At 48.0% G+C, this 17153-nt stretch overlaps 1 protein-coding gene across 1 annotated transcript in view; it reads left to right on the top strand.

Annotated features, from left to right (window-relative positions):
• Window positions 1–17153, top strand: part of LOC139266969 (epoxide hydrolase 1-like) — a 57929-nt gene that overhangs the window by 7015 nt on the left and 33761 nt on the right. The window contains exon 4 of the mRNA XM_070884610.1: window positions 11866–12093. Within this exon, the coding sequence (XP_070740711.1) occupies window positions 11866–12093 (228 nt within the window). The remainder of the gene's footprint in view (window positions 1–11865; window positions 12094–17153) is intronic.

The raw sequence follows: 17153 nt of genomic DNA, 5'->3' as shown, positions 1-17153 counted from the left end.
GGAGGCAAATGGCCCATGAGAGAAATGGAGAAATAAACAGGGCCCTGAGCGACTTTACCCACCCGACCTCCGATATCATCGCCATAAATCCTTTGGACAAAGCAGTCCCTCTCTTTCCTCCCCCCCCCCCACTGCAACCCTTTCACTAATAGTGAACAGGTTGGGTCTAGCCTTCTGCCACAAGCATAGAGCCATGAATATCAAGCTCCGAGTCCGAGGTATGAGGAAAATCGCGATCGTGCCTTTGGCTATTTTATTAACGCAGACTGAAGACATTGAATCATAGAAATTTACATCACAGAAGGAGGCCATTCGGCCCATCGTGTCCGCACCGGCCGACCAAGAGCTATCCAGCCTAATCCCACTTTCCAGCTCTACATCTGTAGCCCTGTAGGTTACGGCATTTCAACTGCACATCCAAGTATTTTTTAAATGTGGTGAGGGTTTCTGCCTCTACCACCCTTTCAGGCAGTGAGTTCCAGACCCCCACCATCCTCTGGGTGAAAAAGTTTCCCCTCAAATCCCCTCTAAACCTTCTACCAATTACTTTAAATCTATGCTCCCTGGTTGTTGACCCTTCTGCCAAGGGAAACAGATCCTTCCTATCCAATCTATCCAGGCCCCTCATAATTTTATACACCTCAATTAAATCCCTCCTCTGTTCCAAGGAAAACAAACCCAACCTCTCCAATTTCTCCTTATGGCTAAAGTCTTCCAGTCCTAGCAACATCCTTGTAAATCTCCTCTGCACCCTCTCTAGTGCAATCACATCCTTTCTGTAATGTGGTGACCAGAACTGTAGGAAGTACACAAACTGTGGCCCAACTATTGTTGCATGCAGTTCCAGCAGAACTTCCCTGCTCTTGTATTCTATGCTAATAAAAGCAAGCATTCCTTCTGCCTTTTTAACCACCTTATTTACCTGACCTGCTATGTTTAAGGATCTGTGGACATGCACTCCAAGGTCCCTCTGTTCCTCTCCGTATCCTCCCATTTATTGTATATTCCCTTGCCTTGTTGCCCCTCCTCACACTTTTCCGGATTGAATTCCATTTGCCACTTTTCTGCCCAACTGACCAGTTCATCGATATCTTCCTGTTGTCTGGAGCTTTCCTCCTCAACCACACGGCCAATTTTTCTAACATCTAAAAATTTCTTTATCATACCCCAACATTTAAGTTTAAATCATTGATATATACCACAAAAAGCAAGGGACCCAGCACTAAGCCCTGCGGAACCCCACTGGGTACAACCTTCCAGTCACAAAAACACCCATCAACCATTACCCTTTGCTTAGAAACATAGAAAATAGGTGCCGGAGTAGGCCATTCGGCCCTTCTAGCCTGCACCGCCATTCAATGAGTTCATGGCTGAACATGAAACTTCAGTACCCCATTCCTGCTTTCTCGCCATACCCCTTGATCCCCCTAGTAGTAAGGACTTCATCTAACTCCCTTTTGAATATATTTAGTGAATTGGCCTCAACAACTTTCTGTGGTAGAGAATTCCACAGGTTCACCACTCTCTGGGTGAAGAAGTTTCTCCTCATCTCGGTCCTAAATGGCTTACCCCTTATCCTTAAACTGTGACCTCTGGTTCTGGACTTCCCCAACATTGGGAACATTCTTCCTGCATCTAACCTGTCTAAACCCGTCAGAATTTTAAACGTTTCTATGAGGTCCCCTCTCATTCTTCTGAACTCCAGTGAATACAAGCCCAGTTGATCCAGTCTTTCTTGATAGGTCAGTCCCGCCATCCCGGGAATCAGTCTGGTGAACCTTCGCTGCACTCCCTCAATAGCAAGAATGTCCTTCCTGCCACGGAGCCAATTTTGGATCCAATTTTCCCCTCTCCCTTGGATCCCATGGGATTTTACTTTTTTGATCAGCCTGCCATGTGTGACCTTGTCAAAAGCCTTGCTAAAATCCATGTAAACTACATCAAACACACTGCCCTCATCGACCCTTATCCACCACACACGACCTTCCCTTAACAAATCCATGCTGACTGTCCTTGATTAATCCATGTCTTTCGAAATGAAGGTTTATCCTGTCCCTCAGAATTGATTCCAATAATTTTCCCACCACTGAAGTTAACCTAACTGGCCTGTAATTACTCGGTTTATCCCTTCCTCCCTTTTTAAACAACGGTACAACGTTAGCAGTTCTCCAATCCTCTGACACCATACGTGTAACCAGGGAGGGTTGGAAAATGATGGTCAGAGCCTCTGCTATTTCCTTCCTCGCTTCTTTTAATAGTCTCGGATATATTACATCAGGTCCTGGCAATTTATCTACTTTCAAGGATGTTAAACCCATTAAAATGTCCTCTCTTACTATGTTTATTCTGTCCAATATTCCACTCTCTTCCTCCTGAACTTCAACGTTGGCACGTCCCCTACTTTTGTGAAGACAGCTGCAAAGTATTCATTTAGTACCTTGCCCACATCCTCCGCCTCCACACACACATCACCATTTTGGTCCCGACTCTTTCCTTAGTTATCCTCTTGCTCTTTATGTAATTATAAAACATCTTTGGGTTTTCTTTAATTCTACTTGCCAGTATTTTTTCATGCCCTCTTTTTGCTTTCCTAATTTCCTTCTTAATTTCATTCCTGCACTTTCTATACTTTTCTAAGCTTGCTGCAGTATTGAGGTCACAATATCTGATATAAGCTTCCCTTTTTTGCCTTCTCTTGTGCACCTTGTCATCCAGGGGGCTCTAAATTTGGCCGTTCCACCCTTTTTCTTTGTGGGAACATGGTTACCCTGAACTCCATGTACCTCCCAGTGCTCTGCCACTGATTGACCTTCAAGTAACTGTTTCCAGTCCACTTTTGTTAAATTACTTCTCAGCCTAGTAAAATTGGCAATTTAGAACCCTTCCTCCTGTTTTTTCTTTGTCCTTATCCATAATTATGCTGAAACTAACTGAATTATGATCACAATCACAAAAATGCTCTCCCACTGATTCTCCTTCCAGCTGCCCAGCTTCATTCCCTAAAACTAAATCCAGAACTGCCCCCCACCCTCTTGTTGGGCTTGCTACATATTGGCTAAAAAAGTTCTCCAGAATGCAATTTAGGAATTCTGTGCCCTCTGCACCTTTTACACTGACAGTATCCCGGTTAATATTAGGGTAATTGAAAGTCCCCACTATTATTGATCTATTGTTTTTTCACTTGTCAGAAATTTGCCTACATATTTGCCCTTCTATCTCCCTCGGACTGGGGGTCGATAGCACACTCCGAGCAGTGTGATTACCCCTTTTTTGTTCTTTAGTCCAACCAATATGGCCTCATTTGGCCTAACATATCATCCCTTCTCCCGGCTGTCATTGTTGATGTTGATTGAGGGATAAATATTGGCCAGGAAGCAGTGCCATGGGAGCTTTTAACGTGCACCTGGGAGAGTGTGGCATTCCTTCAGCAGTGCACTGGAGTGTCAGCCTGGAATTTTCTGCTCCAGTCCCTGGAGTGGGACGTGAACCCTCACCCTTCTGACTCAGAGGCGAGGGTGTTGCCCACTGAGCTACGGCTGACACGAGGGCTTAGAAATTCGGGCTTTTGCGTCCCCTGCTAACGACTCCTGCTAAACTCTGCGGGAGTTTGGTGGCCGGGCTGGTAATCCACAGGGCGTCGCTCCATTGGCGATGATGATGTCATCACTGTGCGCAGTGCCCCGTTATCGTTCAGTTTTGGTTTCCATATTTACGAAAGGATATACTTGCTTTGGAGGCTGTTCAGAAAAGGTTCACTCGGTTCATTCCGGGGATGAGGGGGGTTGACTTATGAGGAAAGGTTGAGTAGGTTGGACCTCTACTCATTGGCATTCAGAAGATTGAGAGGTGATCTTATCGAAACGTATAAGATTATGAGGGGGCTCAACAAGGTGGATGCAGTGGGGATGTTTCCACTGATAGGGGAGACTAGAACTGGAGGACATAGTCTTAGAATAAGGGGCTGCCCATTTAAAACTGAGATGAGCAGGAATTTCTTCTCTGAGGGTTGTAAATCTGTGGAATTCACTGCCCCAGAGAGCTGTGGAGGCTGGGTCATTGAATATATTTAAGGCGGAGATAGACAGATTTTTGAGCGATAAGGGAATAATGGGTTATGGGGAGTGGGCAGGGATGTAAGTCCATGATCAGATCAGCCATGATCTTATTGAATGGTGGAGCAGGCTCGAGGGGCCGTATGGCCGACTCCTGTTCCTATTTCTTATGTTCTATAGTATTGTCTTCCGAACACACATGAGACTGCACACAGGGAGGTTAAAGTAACAGTGACCTCAATCTTTAATAAGACACTCCAAAGTGAGGAACAGGCCTTGGGGGCCGGCTTATATACAGTGCTCCCAAGGGATGCTGGGATCCCTTGGGACTTCAGGGGATGAGCTCCCTGGTGGCGGAACATGGGAGTGCATGCTTTACAAATACACAACATCACTCCCCCCTACCCAATGTCAAAGTGAAAACTATTTACAAGGTGAGGCGGTCGGGAGCCTTTCTTTCCCTGGTGGACCGCCTCGGTACAAATGTCTGTTCTGGTGTGTTGGCTTTGCCCTCGCTGGGCTGGCGTGTTGTTGGCCCTGCAGGGCTGCTAGGTGAGCCTAGCTTTGTTGGGCTGTTGGGCGTGATGGGTTCGATTTCCTGGTCTGGGGTGGTGTCGTTGATCCTTTGGGTGTGTGTTGTGGGCTCGAAAAAGGTGGTGTCTGCTGTGGGTTGTTCAGGGCAGTCTGTGAACTGCAGCCTCGTTTGGTCCAGGTGCTTTCTGCAAATTTATCCATTGTCAAGTTTGACTACAAACACCCTATTCCCTTCTTTAGCTATCACCGTGCCCGCGATCCACTTGGGACCATGTCCATAGTTTAGCACATACGCAGGATCATTCAGATCAATTTCCCGTGACACAGTGGTGCGACCATCGTTTACATTTTGTTGCTGCCGCCTGCTCTCTACCTGATCATGCAGGTTGTGGTGAACCAGCGAGAGTCTGGTTTTAAGTTCCTTTTCATGAGTAGCTCAGCCGGGGGCACCCCTGTGAGCGAGTGGGGTCTCATGCGGTAGCTGAGCAGGACTCGGGACAGGCGGGTTTGGAGTGGGCCTTCTGTGACTCGTTTAAGGCTCTGTTTGATGGTTTATACTGCCCACTCTGCCTGCCCATTGGAGGCTGGTTTAAACAGGGCCGCGGTGACATGTTTGATCCCATTGCGGGTCATGAATTCTTTGAATTCGGCACTGGTGAAACATGGCCCGTTGTCACTGACCAGTATGTCAGGCAGGCCGTGGGTGGCAAACATGGCCCTCAGGCTTTCAATGGTGGCGGTGGTGGTGCTTCCCGACATTATTTCACATTGAATCCATTTTGAAAAAGCATCCACCACCACCAGGAACATTTTACTGAGAAACGGGCCCACATAGTCGACATAGATCGTTGACCATGGTCTGGAGGGCTAGGACCACAAACTTAGTGGTGCCTCTCTGGGCGCATTGCTCAACTGAGCACATATGCTGCATTGCCGTACACAGGACTCTAAGTCAGAGTCGATACCGGGCCACCACACGTGGGATCTGGCTATCGCTTTCATCATTACTATACCTGGGTGTGTGCTGTGGAGATCCAAGATGTACGTCTCCCTGCCCTTTTTTGATAGCCCTACGCGGTTACCCCACATGGATGGGAACCTATGCAGCGAGACAGGGTGAAGTAATATGGAGTCAGAAACAGATGGTAGTGTTAGCGTTAGTGTTTTCTCTGAAGAATCACTCAACACTCAGAGTCGGTTCCAATGCCTGGCGGCCTTTAATAACGCTCAGCGGGGAGGAAACACACAGGACCGTATCCAGGTTTCTCTCCACAGAACAAAGGGTTACATGCACCTTTATATGTTTCACAACAGTTACAAAACAGTTTACTACAGCTACACAGCCCATCACGGCTGGACACAAGCCAATCACAACGATTATAGATTACATATAGGTTCTTTTAACCCAATAGAATTCCCCTATTATCCCGGGAACCATATGTTCGGTTATTGTCAGCTTGGGCTGATCGATGACTTTATAGGTTCTCTCCCTAGTTCTTTCATCTGGGAGAAATAATTGGTTTATAACCTTGTTTACAGGAGATGGTTTCCCTCTTATCTTTCTTCCTGGGGAATTAATTGGTTTATGACCTTGTTCACAGGAGATGGTTTCCTTCTTATCTCTGTCTTCCCGCATCCCAGGCATTCCTACAGTGGGCCTCACAGGGTTATTGCTTGGTCATTGAACGTTCAACAGTTCACAGCTTGACTACCTGATTTCCCATCATGCCTGGGCAGCCATTTTATGTGTGTGTCCATTTTAAGCTTATGTGAGTTTTGATATATCTAGCAGGTGCCTAATGCCTAGTATTCTGCTATATTCTAAAGGTGCCTACCTCCTACAACAGTAGAAAGGTAAAAAGCAATAGTGGAAGGCCGAGTAAACAAAGGCAAGAAACAAAAAGGGTCACACTACATCATAATTCTAAAAGGACAAAGGGTGTTAAAAAAAACAAGCCTGAAGGCTTTGTGTCTTATTGTAAGTAGTATCCGTAATAAGGTGGATGAATTAACTGCGCAAATAGATGTTAATAGATATGATGTGATTGGGATTACAGAGATGTGGCTCCAGGATGATCAGGGCTGTGAACTCAACATCCAGGGGTATTCAACATTCAGGAAGGATAGAATAAAAGGAAAAGGAGGTGGAGTAGCATTGCTGGTTAAAGAGGAGATTAATACAATAGTTAGGAAGGACATTAGCTTGGATGATGTGGAATCGATATGGATAGAGCTGCAGAACACCAAAGGGCAAAAAACATTAGGGGGAGTTGTGTACAGACCTCCAAACAGTAGTAGTGATGTTGGGGAGGGCACAAACAGGAAATTAGGGGTGCATGCAATAAAGGTGCAGCAGTTATCATGGGTGACTTTAATATGCATATAGATTGGGCTAACCAAACTGGAAGCAATACGGTGGAGGAGGATTTCCTGGAGTGCATAAGGGATAGTTTTCTAGACCAATATGTCGAGGAACCAACTAGGGGGGAGGCCATCTTAGACTGGGTGTTGTGTAATGAGAGAGGATTAATTAGCAATCTCGTTATGCGAGGCCCCTTGGGGAAGAGTGACCATAATATGGTGGAATTCTGCATTAGGATGGAGAATGAAACAGTTAATTCAGAGTCCATGGTCCAGAACTTCAAGAAGGGTAACTTTGAAGGTATGAGGCGTGAATTGGCTAGGATAGATTGGCGAATGATACTTAAGGGGTTGACAGTGGATGGGCAATGGCTGACATTTAGAGACCGCATGGATGAACTACAACAATTGTACATCCCTATCTGGTGTAACAATAAAAAAGGGAAGGTGACTCAACCGTGACTATCAAGGGAAATCAGGGATAGTATTAAAGCCAAGGAAGTGGCATACAAATTGGCCAGAAATAGCAGCGAACCTGGGGACTGGGAGAAATTTAGAACTCAGCAGAGGAGGACAAAGGGTTTGATTAGGGCAGGGAAAATAGAGTACGAGAGGAAGCTTGCAGGGAACATTAAGACGGATTGCAAAAGTTTCTATAGATATGTAAAGAGAAAAAGGTTAGTAAAGACAAACGTAGGTCCCCTGCAGTCAGAATCAGGGGAAGTCATAACAGGGAACAAAGAAATGGCAGACCAATTGAACAAGTACTTTGGTTCGGTATTCACTAAGGAGGACACAAACAACCTTCCGGATATAAAAGGGGTCAGAGGGTCTAGTAAGAAGGAGGAACTGAGGGAAATCCTTATTAGTCGGGAAATTGTGTTGGGGAAATTGATGGGATTGAAGGATGATAAATCCCCAGGGCCTGATGGTCTGCATCCCAGAGTACTTAAGGAGGTGGCCTTGGAAATAGTGGATGCATTGACAGTCATTTTCCAACATTCCATAGACTCTGGATCAGTTCCTATGGAGTGGAGGGTAGCCAATGTAACCCCACTTTTTAAAAAAGGAGGGAGAGAGAAAACAGGGAATTATAGACCGGTCAGCCTGACATCGGTAGTGGGTAAAATGATGGAATCAATTATTAAGGATGTCATAGCAGTGCATTTGGAAAGAGGTGACATGATAGGTCCAAGTCAGCATGGATTTGTGAAAGGGAAATCATGCTTGACAAATCTTCTGGAATTTTTTGAGGATGTTTCCAGTAGAGTGGACAAGGGAGAACCAGTTGATGTGGTGTATTTGGACTTTCAGAAGGCTTTCGACAAGATCCCACACAAGAGATTAATGTGCAAAGTTAAAGCACATGGGATTGGGGGTAGTGTGCTGACATGGATTGAGAACTGGTTGGCAGACAGGAAGCAAAGAGTAGGAGTAAATGGGTACTTTTCAGAATGGCAGGCAGTGACTAGTGGGGTACCACAAGGTTCTGTGCTGGGGCCCCAGCTGTTTACACTGTACATTAATGATTTAGACGAGGGGATTAAATGTAGTATCTCCAAATTTGCGGATGACACTAAGTTGGGTGGCAGTGTGAGCTGCGAGGAGGATGCTATGAGGCTGCAGAGTGACTTGGATAGGTTAGGTGAGTGGGAAAATGCATGACAGATGAAGTATAATGTGGATAAATGTGAGGTTATCCACTTTGGTGGTAAAAACAGAGAGACAGACTATTATCTGAATGATGACAGATTAGGAAAAGGGGAGGTGCAAAGAGACCTGGGTGTCATGGTACATCAGTCATTGAAGGTTGGCATGCAGGTACAGCAGGCGGTTAAGAAAGCAAATGGCATGTTGGCCTTCATAGCGAGGGGATCTGAATACAGGGGCAGGGAGGTGTTGCTACAGTTGTACAGGGCCTTGGTGAGGCCACACCTGGAGTATTGCGCACAGTTTTGGTCTCCTAACTTGAGGAAGGACATTCTTGCTATTGAGGGAGTGCAGCGAAGGTTCACCAGACTGATTCCGGGATGGCGGGACTGACATAGCAAGAAAGACTTGATCAACTGGGCTTGTATTCACTGGAGTTCAGAAGAATGAGAGGGGTTCTCATAGAAACGTTTAAAATTCTGACGGGTTTAGACAGGTTAGATGCAGGAAGAATGTTCCCAATGTTGGGGAAGTCCAGAACCAGGGGTCACAGTCTAAGGATAAGGGGTAAGCTTTTTAGGACCGAGATGAGGAGAAACTTCTTCACCCAGAGAGTGGTGAACCTGTGGAATTCTCTACCACAGAAAGTTGTTGAGGCCAATTCACTAAATATATTCAAAAAGGAGTTAGATGTCGTCCTTACTACTCGGGGGATCAAGGGGTATGGTGAGAAAGCAGGAATGGGGTACTGAAGTTGCATGTTCAGCCATGAACTCATTGAATGGTGGTGCAGGCTCAAAGGGCCGAATGGCCTACTCCTGCACCTATTTTCTATCTTTCTATGTTTCTAACAGTCTGCCTGAATGGACAGCTCGTCCTTTCGCCGCTGGAACGGCTTGATTAGCTCTTGCATTTCAACGGGGATGCTGGCCCAGCTCCCATGCAGTACACAGTTTTTTACTTGGGACAGCAGAGGATCTTGGCTGGTCCAAGTCTTAATCTGGCAGGCCGTGACAGATGATTTATCATTTTCAAACGCTTCCATGACCATCAACAAGTTTGCAGGATGCGCCATTTCCACCCCCGTGGTGGGCAATGGTAGCTGACTGAGAGCATCCACACAGTTCTCGGTGCCTGGCCTGTGGTGGATGGTATAGTTATACGCTGATAGCGCGAGTGCCCACCTTTGTATGCGGGCTGAGGCATTAGTATTTATCCCCTTGTTTTCAGCGAACAGGGATGTGAGGGGCTTGTGATCGGTTTCCAGCTCAAATTTGAGGCCAAACAGGTACTGATGCATTTTCTTTACCCCAAACACACACGCTAATGCCTCTTTCTCAATCATGCTGTAGGCCCTCTCGGAAGCATAGGTGACTGGTTGCAACTTCCCCGCAACATTAGCTTGTTGTAATACACACCCGACTCCGTATGACGACGCATCACATGCTCGCACAAGTCTTTTACACGGGTTATACAAAACAAGCAGCTTGTTGGAGCATAAAATGTTTCTGACCGCATACTTGCCCACACTAAACTCCATCTGCCATCGTTTTGCCCACTCATTTAATCTGTTTCTATCCGTTTGCACCTCCCTGCTCCTAACGGATTTACTCTTGTCCCTCCTACTGCCATCTGCACACTTGGATATACAACTTTCATCCAAGTCATTTATAAATATGGTCAAACGTTGAGGCCCCAGAACAGATCCCTGGGGAACACCACTTGTCACATCCTGTCAATCTGAGTACCGACCCTTTATCCCCACTCTCTGTCTCCCACCGCCCGACAATGTCCAACCCAAGTCAAGAGGCTACCTCCAATTCTGTGCACTCTCATTCTTACCAATAATCTTCAGTGTGGAACTTCATCGAATGCCTTCTGAAAATCCATATAGATCACACCCACAGACACTCCCTTGTCTATCTTATTAGTGACCTCCTCAAACTATTCAATGGGATCAATTGTGTTCATAACACAGGGAGGTTAAAGTAACAGTGACCTCAGTCACTCCAGAGTGAGGAACAGGCCTTAGGGGCCGGCTTATATACAGTGCTCCCATGGGATGCTGGGATTTCTTGGGACTTCGGGGGATGAGCTCCCTGGTGGCAGAACATGGGAGTGCATGCTTTACAGATACACAACACTTCGGATCTTAAATTGGCTATTACCTCCCAAAGCTGCGCTGGTGTAAAGGGGAGGTGGCGGCCAGTGAAATAGGAAATCTCTTGCGACGTTTTTCTGCGCCCCGTTGGCACTTTGATCGCGGTGTGTGAGGCGCGAGCAGTCAGCCCGGCATTCTGCCTGAGTTTCGGGACCCTGTGCGTAGCGTCCTTCTCCCGCCCCAGAAAGGAAATGGAGTGCGTTAGTTAGTTTGTGCTCCACTTCCTTTCGGGGGCGGTAACCCGAATTTTACGAGCGGTGCAGGACTTCCACGCCTGATGCTAAATGTCCCGCCTCCCGGATGTTACTATCCCCAGACGGGACCCGACAGAATTCCCCTCCCAAGCTGTTTAGAGAAGTATTTGACGGCAGTTAATCGTTAAAAGTGGCGACCGGAACATGGCAGTGAATAGGGCTGGATCCCCCCAAAAAACTTACTGAGATAAATACGGCTGTAAAAGTCAGTGACACACAAAGGGAGTTGTTTGAGCATCGAAACGCTGTCTTACAATTAAGTGTCATGTATGTAGACCATGTATACTAACTGTAGAGTCACATAAAGTGTACCACCAGAGGGCACTGCAGTGGGAGACCTGAGGGTCACCTGTATAGGTGTGCAGGGCCCAGTATAAAAGGCTGCCCACTATGCTTGTGCCTCACTCTAGAGTTACAATAAATGGACTAAGGTCACAACAGCTCAAGTGCAATACTAGACCGCATTGAGTCATTCATAAGAGTTTTCAAGACATAACAATAAGAACCTGAATTAACTGCACAAGCGCAGTCTTTATACCGGAGGCTGTTCCACTCGTCTCGATATACAGGAGAGATTGCTGATGTTTATGCCATATTGATGGGACAAACCAACTGATGCCCGCCCTGAAAGCTTCCCGTGGACCCCGAGGGTCATGTTTTGCCGCTAAGTTGACACCGAAACCCCGCTCCTGATCATTTTCCAGTGACTCCTGCTGGAAGTCACACGTGGCCTCCCTCAGCAGACACGTCGTGTACGTGACCACCTCAGCACTACATTGAAGGCACCATATAAATACGAGTTGTTGTTGTAGTTGTAAGCTGTGACCGTTGACCTTTAACCCCCTTTTCCCAGGAATTGATGTCCATTTTGTCCACGTGAAGCCCCCCCGCCTGCCCCCAGGCCAGGCCGCGAAGCCGCTGATGATGATCCACGGCTGGCCAGGGTCATTCTACGAGTTCTACAAGATCATCCCTCGCCTGACTGACCCGGCCAATCACGGCCTGAGCGAGGAGGAAACCTTTGAGGTCATCTGTCCGTCCATCCCGGGCTACGGCTTCTCGGAGGCGCCGAGCAAGCAAGGTGAGGCTCCTGGTCATCTCTCCTCCCTCGGGGACCCCCCTGAGCCAAGCCCATCCTGCTCCCTGCCTGCTCCCCGCTTCCCAAGGGAATCTCTCCCTCTTTTTCCCATTTGCTGGGGTGGGCGGGTTGGGGATGAGGTGGGTGGGGGGGACGGGACTGGGGGTGTTTTGGAAGTGGGGAGTGGGAGGGGTGTGGGTGGGGGATTTGGGGGTTGGTGAGGTGGGGGGGTTTGGGTTGAGTGGGGGTGTTTTGGGGTGGGGTGTGTGGGTGGTGAGCGGGAGGGGTGGGGCATTCGGGGGTGGAGGGATTGGATTGGGGGTGAGGTGGGGAGGGGTTGGGGGTTGTGGGGGTTGGGTTGGGGGTGGGGGGATTTGAGGCGGGGGTTGGTGGTGGGGTGTGGGTGTATTGAGGGTGGGGTAGCAAGTTCCACATTCGCACCAATCCTGATACGTATACTCTTGTATTTCTGGCATCATCCGTTACATTTTCTCTGCACCCTCTCCAGTGCCTGTATATCGTTTTTATAATTTGATGACCAGAATGTCCCTACTTTTCAATTCTATCCCTCTACAAATAAACCCTCGTGCTTAGTTTGCTTATTTTTATGGCCTTGTTAACCTGTGTCGCAACTTTTAATGATTTTTGTATTTGTACTCCGAGATCCCTTTGTTCCTCTACCCCACTGAGACTCGCACCCTCCAATAAGTGACCTTCCTATTCTTCCTACCAAAATGTATTACCTCACATTTATTTGTGTTGAAATTCATTTGCCAATTATCTGCCCATTCAGCAAGTTTATTAATGTCCTCCTGCAATTTGTTACAGTCCTCTTCAGTGCTGACTATCCCCACCCCCCTCCCCCGCTCCAATTTGGTGTCATAAGAACATAAGAAATAGGAGCAGGAGTAGGCCATACGGCCCCTCGAGCCTGCTCCGCCATTCAATAAGATCATGGCTGATCCGATCATGGACTCAGCTCCACTTCCCCACCCACTCCCCATAACCCCATAACCCCTTATCCCCTCATCATTGAAGAAACTGTCTCTCTCTGTCTTAAATTTATTTAATGTCCCAGCTTCCACAGCTCTCTGAGGCAGCGAATTCCACAGATTTACAACCCTCTGAGAGAAGAAATTCCTCCTCATCTCAGTTTTAAATGGGGCGGCCCATTATTCTAAGATCATGCCCACTAGTTCTAGTCTCCCCCATCAGTGGAAACATCCTCTCTGCATCCACCTTGTCAAGCTCCCTCATAATCTTATAATTTTCGATAAGATCACCTCTCATTCTTCTGAATTCCAATGTGTAGAGGCCCAACCTACTCAACCTTTCCTCATAAGTCAACCCTCTCATCTCCAGAATCAACCTAATGAACCTTCTCTGAACTGCCTCCAAAGCAAGTATATCCTTTCGTAAATATGGAAACCAAAGCTGCACGCAGTATTCCAGGTGTGGCCTCACCAATACCCTGTGTAACTGTAGCAAGACTTCCCTGCTTTTATACTCCATCCCCTTTGCAATAAAGGCCAAGATACCATTGGCCTTCCTGATCACTTGCTGTTCCTGCATACTATTCTTTTGCATTTCATGCACAAGTACCCCCAGGTCCCGCTGTACTGCGGCACTTTGCAATCTTTCTTCATTTAAATAATAATTTGCTCTTTGATTTTTTTTTCTGCCAAAGTGCATGACCTCACACTTTCCAACATTATGCTCCATCTGCCAAATTTTTACTCACTCACTTAGCCTGTTGCCTATGTCCTTTTGCAGATTTTTTGTGTCCTCCTCACACATTGCTTTTCCTCCCATCTTTGTATCATCAGCAAACTTGGCTACGTTACACTTAGTGCCTTCTTCCAAGTCGTTTATATAGATTGTAAATAGTTGGGGTCCCAGCACTGATCCCTGCGGCATCCCACAAGTTACTGGTTGCCAACCCGAGAATGAACCATTTATCCCGACTCTCTGTTCTCTGTTAGTTAGCCAATCCTCTATCCATGCTAATATATTACCCTCAACCCAGTGAACTTTTATCTTGTGCAGTAACCTTTTATGTGGCATCTTGTCAAATGCCTTCTGGAAGTTCAAATACATCACATCCACAGGTTCCCCTTTGTCCACCCTGTTCGTTATATCCTCAAAGAACTCCAGCAAATTTGTCAAACATGACCTCCCCTTCATAAATCCATGCTGACTCTGCCTGACCAAATTTTGCTTTTCTAAATGTCCTGCTACTACTTCTTTAATAATGGACTCCAACATTTTCCCAACCACAGATGTTAGGCTAACTGGTCTATAGTTTCCTGCTTTTTTGTCTGCCTCCTTTTTTAAATAGAGGTGTTACATTTGCAGTTTTCCAATCTGCTGGGACCTCCCCAGAATCCAGGGAATTTAGGTAAATTACAACCAATGCATCCACAATCCCTGCTGCTACTTCTCTTATGACCCTAGGATGCAAGCCATCAGGTCCAGGGGATTTATCTGCCTTTAGTCCCATTATCTTACTGAGTACCACCTCCTTAGTGATTGTGTTAAGTTCCTCCTCCCCCTATAGCCCCTTGACTATCCACTGTCGGAATATTTAAGTGTCCTCTACCGTAAAGACTGATACAAAATATTTGTTCAGAGTATCTGCCATCTCCGTGTTCCCCATTACTAATTCCCTGGTCTCGTCCTCTAAGGGACCAACATTTACTTTAGCCACTCTTTTCCTTTTTATATACCTATAGAAACTCTCGCTATCTGTTTTTATATTTTGTGCTAGTTTACTTTCATAGTCTATCTTCCCTTTCTTCCCTTGTCATCAACAACAACAACTTGTATTTATATAGCACCTTTAACGTAGTAAACCATCCCAAGGTGCTTCACAGGAGTGTCTAAGACAAAGAAAATTGACGCCACAAATCCGCAAATTTAAAAATTGTGTTTTTGATTCCAAAGTTTAAATCGTGAACATAAATTGTGAACAACAGTGATCCTTAAGGAACACCTCTACCCACCTTCCGCCATCTTTTACCCCTGCTCGTTGCTTTCTGTCCTGAAGCCAGCTAGCTATCCACTCTACTATTTGTCCCCTGACTCTGCATTCTCTGACCTTGTTCATCAGTCTATTATGGGATGAGGTGGGGTTGGGGTGAGTTTGGTTCGGGTGGGGGTGGGGATGCGATTGGGGTTGGAGGTGAGTTGGGGTTGGAGGTGGTTTGGGGATGGGAGTTGGAGGTGGTTTGGGGATGGGGCTTGGAGGTGGTTTGGGGATGGGGGTTGGAGGTGGTTTGGGGATGGGGGTTGGAGGTGGTTTGGGGATGGGGGTTGGAGGTGGTTTGGGGATGGGAGTTGGAGGTGGTTTGGGGATGGGGCTTGGAGGTGGTTTGGGGATGGGGGTTGGAGGTGGTTTGGGGATGGGGTTGGAGGTGGTTTGGGGATGGGGGTTGGAGGTGGTTTAGGGATGGGGGTTGGAGTTGGTTTGGGGTTGGAGGTGGTTTGGGGATGGGGGTTGGAGGTGGTTTGGGGATTGGGGTTGGAGGTGGTTTGGGGATTGGGGTTGGAGGTGGTTTGGGGATGGGGGTTGGAGGTGGTTTGGGGATGAGGGTTGGAGGTGGTTTGGGGATGGGGGTTGGAGGTGGTTTGGGGATGGGGGTTGGAGGTGGTTTGGGGATGGGGGTTGGAGGTGGTTTGGGGATGGGGGTTGGAGGTGGTTTGGGGATGCGGGTTGGAGGTGGTTTGGGGATGGGGGTTGGAGTTGGTTTGGGGATGGGGGTTGGAGGTGGTTTGGGGATGGGGGTTGGAGGTGGTTTGGGGTTGGAGATGGTTTGGGGATAGGGGTTGGAGGTGGTTTGGGGATAGGGGTTGGAGGTGGTTTGGGGTTGGAGGTGGTTTGGGGAAGGGGTTTTGAGGTGGTTTGGGGAAGGGGGTTGGAGGTGGTTTGGGGAAGGGGGTTGGAGGTGGTTTGGGGTTGGAGGTGGTTTGGGGTTGGAGGTGGTTTGGGGATGGGGGTGGTTTGGGGCTGGGGTTGGAGGTGGTTTGGGGCTGGGGTTGGAGGTGGTTTGGGGTTTGGGGTTGGAGGTGGTTTGGGGTTGGAGGTGGTTTGGGGTTGGAGGTGGTTTGGGGATGGGGTTGGAGGTGGTTTGGGGTTGGGGGTTGGAGGTGGTTTGGGGTTGGAGGTGGTTTGGGGATGGGGGTTGGAGGTGGTCTGGGGATGGGGGTTGGAGGTGGTTTGGGGTTGGAGGTGATTTGGGGATTGGGTTGGAGGTGGTTTGGGGATGGGGGTTGGAGGTGGTCTGGGGATGGGGGTTGGAGATGGTTTGGGGATGGGGGTTGGAGATGGTTTGGGGATGGGGGTTGGAGGTGGTTGGGGTTGGAGGTGATTTGGGGATGGGGGTTGGAGATGGTTTGGGGATGGGGGTTGGAGATGGTTTGGGGATGGGGGTTGGAGGTGGTTTGGGGATGGGGGTTGGAGGTGGTTTGGGGATGGGGGTTGGAGATGGTTTGGGGATGGGGGTTGGAGGTGGTTTGGGGATGGGGGGTTGGAGGTGGTTTGGGGATGGGGGTTGGAGGTGGTTGGGGGATGGGGGTTGGAGGTGGTTTGGGGATGGGGGTTGGAGGTGGTTTGGGGATGGGGTTGGAGGTGGTTGGGGGTTGGAGGTGGTTGGGGTGGGGGTTGGAGGTGGTGTGGGGTGGGGGTGGAGGTGGTTTGGGGATGGGGGTTGGAGGTGGTTTGGGGATGGGGGTTGGAGGTGGGTTGGGGGTTGGGGTTGGAGGTGGTTTGGGGTGGGGGTTGGAGGTGGGTTGGGGATGGGGGTTGGAGGTGGTTTGGGGATGGGGTTGGGGTGGTGGGGTGGGGGTTGGAGGTGGTTGGGATGGGGGTGGGGGTGGGTGGTGGGGTTGGAGGGGTGGGGATGGAGGTTGGAGGTGGTTTGGGGATGGGGTTGGAGGTGGTTTGGGGAAGGGTGGGGGGGGGGGGGGGGGATGTGTGTGTGTGGTGGAAATTTAATAAGAATTTAAATTTAAAATTGAATAAGAATTTAAATTTAAAATTGAATAAGAATTTAAATTAATAAGAA

The sequence above is a fragment of the Pristiophorus japonicus genome, chromosome 7, assembly GCF_044704955.1.
Source record: "Pristiophorus japonicus isolate sPriJap1 chromosome 7, sPriJap1.hap1, whole genome shotgun sequence".
NCBI lineage: Eukaryota > Metazoa > Chordata > Chondrichthyes > Pristiophoridae > Pristiophorus > Pristiophorus japonicus.
Note: the sequence above shows the minus strand (reverse complement) of the source record. Positions and strands in the feature narration are given on the sequence as shown.